Source organism: Gavialis gangeticus, unplaced genomic scaffold (genome assembly GCF_001723915.1).
Source record: "Gavialis gangeticus isolate Ggan-Ray unplaced genomic scaffold, GavGan_comp1, whole genome shotgun sequence".
NCBI classification, from domain to species: domain Eukaryota; kingdom Metazoa; phylum Chordata; order Crocodylia; family Gavialidae; genus Gavialis; species Gavialis gangeticus.
Genome location: NW_017728991.1, coordinates 14,927,744 through 14,933,186, shown reverse-complemented (window position 1 = coordinate 14,933,186; position 5,443 = coordinate 14,927,744). Strand labels below are relative to the sequence as shown.

The following is a 5,443-nucleotide window of genomic DNA, read 5'->3' as shown; positions in this document are numbered from 1 at the left end:
ACTTCCCTTGACCTCCTGGCAACACTCCTACCAATGTAGCCCAGTATGCCGTTAGCCTTCTTTGCAACGATGGCATATTGTTTGCTCATATTCAGCTTATTGTTCCCTGTTACACCACTTTTAAACCATGTTATCTTTTCCCTGCAGCCTTTTTGTTCCCATCCCTTGTCTTTGGGTGTCTGACAGCCCAGAGAGACACTTACTAGAGGTTGTGGGACTGCAGGAGCTTGCAGTGGTCTAAGAGGTCAGTCAGATGAGCCACAAACCACCAGTTGCTCAGGGCGATACTGCATTTGCAACAAAAAAAAAAATAAAAATAATTTTAAGACTGGAGCTAGCTAATGACACATTAAACTTATCAGGAGATATCTTCTACAGCTACAGAAGCAAAGCACAGCTCTCCCCCAGCAGGTGGGCAGACAGGTTACATTGTGGCTTCATAAACCTTACATAAAGGTCTAGTAATTGCTGATAAGATACAGAGCTTCTTGCCGAGACTGTTAAAAGGTTTAGCAGAGAGGCTCAACCATCTTTATCCTGTGTGCACATATCCACAAGCAAGCAAACTGCTCTGTCTCAAAGGTGTAAGAGGTCCTAGTTTATCACTGGACTGAGAATGGATTGGCAGTCCTATAAAATTCAGAAGTTAATGTCTTAATAAAACCTGACCTGCATTCTTTAATCACTTGATGGATCTCAAACTCAAAGGCTGCCATTAGGATGGTGTCCAGAGGCTCAGGGCTGTTCTCTCCTCCCAGGAACTGATCCAGGCTTGACTGCAGAAGCCCCAAAGACAAGACAAGGTGAATGCAAAAAGCCACAAACTGTGCAGAAGGGAGGAAGAATTCAGTTACCTCATCTTAACTCAGGCCTGTTTGGACTGGGGGTAAAGCCTTCTGGGGGAAAACAAGTCAACTGAAAGGCCAAGCAGAATTTGCCTCCACTTTTACACGAAAAGCTCAATCTTGTAATTCAGGAAAAAGCAGCAACTCTCATCAGATGCAAATGGTTTGCTCCTAGAACCTGATTTCCCACTCATTGCCTTTGCCAATCCACTTCTGGACCCCATGAGAATTCAGCCCCCCCAGAGCTGTTTGGCACGCAGTGGCCTCAGACTTGCCTGGGCGTAGAAGCGGAGTTCCACTGGCTTCACAGCTGGATGAGAGTACAGGAGATGGGTCACCAGGAAGTGGTACCAAGTAGTCATGAGCTCCTTCTTCTCCAGTATGGCATTCTCATCCCCCAGAAGGATCTAACAAAAGTAAGTACCCCACTGTAACCCTTTGAATACTGCAAAGCAACAGTCACACCTTTATTACTATTCCTTCCACTAACTAAAAGCATTATTCTGAGGGATCATCTCAGCCAATCTCATCAACCCCTAATAGCCACTTTCAGCAAGGAACCCTTGAAGTTTCACTGTTAATTGGACTTCAAAGTGTGCCTGTGAGCTTAGTTCTACGATCAGCATTTCTGACCATCTCACAGAGATGAGTCAAAGGACAGACAGGACAAATTATTTGCCTCAAGTTGCACAGGGTCTTTAGCAAAGTCAAGAGTAGGCATCAAGAGTCCTCCCTCCAAATTGCTTGCTTTGATCAGCAGACACTATAGCCTGCCCATGTTTTGCTTATGTCCACCCAGGACTCTTTAATCTCTAGGATGGCTACTGCAATCTTCAGACCCACAACCTTGACCATAACCCCGTTCCTTTCTAGCCAAAACACACCTTGCAGATGGATTCCATATGAGGATTAGAAGCAAAGGTTCCATCCTGCAGGTACCGCTGACATTCCTCATGCCAGTGCTGCCATTTCAGTTCCATCTCTGTCAGAGTCTGGGTGTTACCAAGCTATATATGGGATGCACAAGCACACAAAGAAAGGAAATGAACAGTCTAGTCTGTAAAACTCATTTCAGCTCAACTCAGTTTTACATGGTCAAAGCTAAACATTAGACCTTATAGTAGATGATATATGCTGCCACCGAACACTATCTAAAGCTTTTTGGTCACCAACAATCTAAATATTAAAGTAACATACAGTAAGAGAACCCACATTAGACCCCAGTGAAGCAGGTGCAGCCTTCCCTCCACAAGAAAACCACTGCAGCAAGGAGAGATAAGTGATGTCTTTAAGGGTTGTTGAGCTAATTATGTAACACTACAGCCAGGAGGTGACAAGACTGATTACAAAAATATCTTGATGAGCTACAATATTATGACAGGGAGACCCATAAGAGGTACAAATTAAACTTCAAAGTGCCACCCCCAAGGGCTGCATGCATACACCAAGAATGGGCATCTTCTTCATCAGGTCATCCAGTATTTTGCACATGCCCTTCGACGTAGGATTAGCGGTGGCCTCTTTAGAGAGCAAGTGGCGGGCATCCTCCATCCGGCCTTGAAGCACAAAAATGTCCACCTGCAAAAGCCATCAAAGCCTGTGAGCACCAATTAGGAACAGTACAGAGAAACCGGCCATATATAGAATCAGACTGGAGGGGAATTTCAGTTGAGTTAGTGTGTGTTGTTTAAGAAAGTTAAGGGGAAACTAAAGTTTCTAAACTTCAGAATCTGTTAACGCAAATGCTCATATACAGGACAACACAATGCAGCCTCCCCTACACTGTGCTGGGCCTAACATCTACCTTGATTTGAAACAGAAGGATCATCCTCTAGGGATAAGACACAATGCAGTCTTCACATTTGATTTGTTCGAGAGCCTCTGGGTAGACACTAGCAACTAAGCTAAAGGTCACTTTTTCAGATGCAACTTAGCATACAATGCCTGTGGAAGAGGACGCAAAGCACAGAGAAACTCCTTCAGCAGACGTGTATACTCACTACATTCCAAAAGAGCTCATGTTTGGATGGATTTTCGCTGCTCAGAACTTCACGGACCATATTGTCCACATCACACACGTGAAGTCGAACCCAGTCAAGGAGGTGAAGCAAGAGATGACCAGCTGCAGTCAGAGAAAACATCTCTCCATTAGATTCTTGCTCTGCTGCCTGCTGTTTCCAGCTTCTAATATATAATAATATATTATATAATAGGTGCACCCTGCATTTCCTAGGAGCAAGAGATGGGGACAAGTCTGCCTATTTCTCTCGCTCATCCATATTATCATCTACCAGTCTTGAGCCCTAGCAGAAAATCCACAAATATCCAGATGATGGAAATATAGCAGACTGCAGCCAAATTAAACTCAGAATTCTACAGATTGAAAAAGAATCCTTTGTCTACTAACTTTCTCTTTCACCCTGGCAAAGTTACTGAGTAATTATAGTGGTGTCATTTGCAAGACAAGTGCTTGAAGACACACAAGGATGAACAACAAAGATAAACCTTATGCTGTCTACATGATGCACAAAATTATTAATCTGTTTATTTTAGTCCCCATCTGATTTCTCTTAGCCTGAAATGAAGAGGAAAGCTTGTACCAGGTAATGAATATGTTCTCCACCAACTAGTTTCAACTCTTTAAAAAAATCTCAGTATGTGAGTGAAAAAGGAAGTCAGTTTATACAAAGAAATATGCTCCTAAAAGTCATCTGGATTGGAATCCTAGGGTCAAATTATCTGCTGAAATGGAGCTGAAGTGAATGAAGACACACTAAAGTCACAAGAGTTGCACCATAGCATTTGGCCCCTAATGGGTAACTGACACGTAGCAAGTATATAGAGTTGCTGGCTAAGAATTTAAACAGCATTTTGTATTTGAGATTTTTCCTTAATTTTTGATTGTCAGGTGAAAAAGTCTGTTTGATGGTACTGTAATTAAGGTCAAGTAACTAGAAACAGTTACATTTCAAGGTTAAAATACACAGGGCACAGAAAGCAGGAACTGGAAGAAAAAAGGAAAATGATCTATTCATTTAGAATTTGATGCAAGGTACAGAAAGTAATTCTTATCTGAGGCCAGAAGAAGGGACAGGTTTGTTGTTACTTCCTAGCATTAACAGTATGATTGCTGAAGAGATGGTAAGATGTAATAATTTCTACATACATTTCTAAAACAAATAGGTACACGAACCAAAAAAACCCTCTCAATATTAACATCAGTATAGGTCTATTCTCACCTGGTGCTACTTCAACAAACAGAATCTCACAGAGATTCCAAATCAGTTCCATTGCAGAGAGAATAGAGACCTGAGGAAAAACAGAAACAGTTACCAATGTATTAATCACTCCCATGCTTCCTAGCAAAAGCAAAGACATTTGAATTACATCCTCCCTCCTTATTGCTTAAGTTTCCTTCTCATGGGTAAAAGAAATGGTTAGTGACATTTAGAGAAGATGTGAATTACAAGAACACAATGGGTCACCACTTTTTCTTTATGTAACTGGGTTAAGTTTAAAAGTTGTTTGTAAACTGTAATAGAAAACAACATCCTTCATTTGTGGTAAACACTGAATGGTACAGGAATTCTTTCTAACATTAATGCTCAGACGCCTTGTACAGAAAAGCTTCAGCTAAAAAGTAATTTACTCTGGTTCTGTAAAGCAGCTCAGATCTGAATTTTAGAAGAGAAATCTACATCTAATACTTTTTGCTCTTCCTGGAAGATTGGTCCATTATTGCTGCAAGTTCACTGTTTAATTTTCAGGGATTGCTAGGAGATGCATCTGCTTGTTTTGGATGTGGTATTTGAAGGGTGAAGTAAGGTATTGGCTCACAAATTTTATAAAATGGTAAGGTTGCCTCTCTCCTGCAAAAAACTGGACATATACTGAGGTAAGTGGGGGAACCACAACTCAAAGGAGCAACTTTTCATAATTGTTTAAATAAATGGCTCCTACAGCTTGTGTATCTGGCCATGTACACACAGCCAAATGACTAAAACCACCCAGATTCAAAACATATCACTGCCATGGCACGCTAGCCTTTGTATCTTTGCTGGCAAGAGTTTACTTTCAGTTGTGACCAAGTTTAAAAAATGTAAGGACTGTAAATTACCTGAGTGCTGTACTGGTTGTGCAGGGCAGGATCCCGAGTTGAAACTGAGGAAGAAAAAAAATAAATAGAAGTAGCCCAAACATTTGTCCAGACCTTTTAAACTGTATTTTAGATATATCACACAGTGCTTAGAGGCTCATGAAGCAGAGTAGCACAGAAAAAAAAGTTACCATGAGTGATGCCATTTGCAAAAAAAACCAAACCATGACTGGCAACAAGTATCATCATACTGCTGCAATCAGTCACAGAGAGTAGGGGCATTCCACTATTATACTGATACTATATTGTTGTCTGCTCTGCGGGAAAACCTGTTTCTAACGCTAAGGGTTCAGAACAGATCATAATAAAGACGCCACCTTTTTCATTCATGAAGTGACAGGTGAATCAGAAGTCCCTTCTAAAAGGGACAGCAAGAATGATTCTTGAGGCAGCTAGATTAGAGTTGGGGTGGTAGGCTGCAAAGTCTCTTGTGTGAAGAAAA

General features: G+C 41.4%; 1 protein-coding gene across 1 annotated transcript in view; it reads right to left on the bottom strand.

Annotated features, from left to right (window-relative positions):
- Positions 1-5,443, bottom strand: part of NUP85 (nucleoporin 85) — a 22,409-nt gene that overhangs the window by 9,688 nt on the left and 7,278 nt on the right. Inside the window, exons 5-12 of the mRNA XM_019518119.1 lie at positions 4,963-5,006; positions 4,085-4,154; positions 2,846-2,967; positions 2,289-2,423; positions 1,730-1,852; positions 1,121-1,252; positions 670-776; positions 204-287 (exon numbers count right to left, since the gene is read on the bottom strand). Coding sequence (XP_019373664.1) covers positions 204-287; positions 670-776; positions 1,121-1,252; positions 1,730-1,852; positions 2,289-2,423; positions 2,846-2,967; positions 4,085-4,154; positions 4,963-5,006 — 817 coding nt within the window. The remainder of the gene's footprint in view (positions 1-203; positions 288-669; positions 777-1,120; positions 1,253-1,729; positions 1,853-2,288; positions 2,424-2,845; positions 2,968-4,084; positions 4,155-4,962; positions 5,007-5,443) is intronic.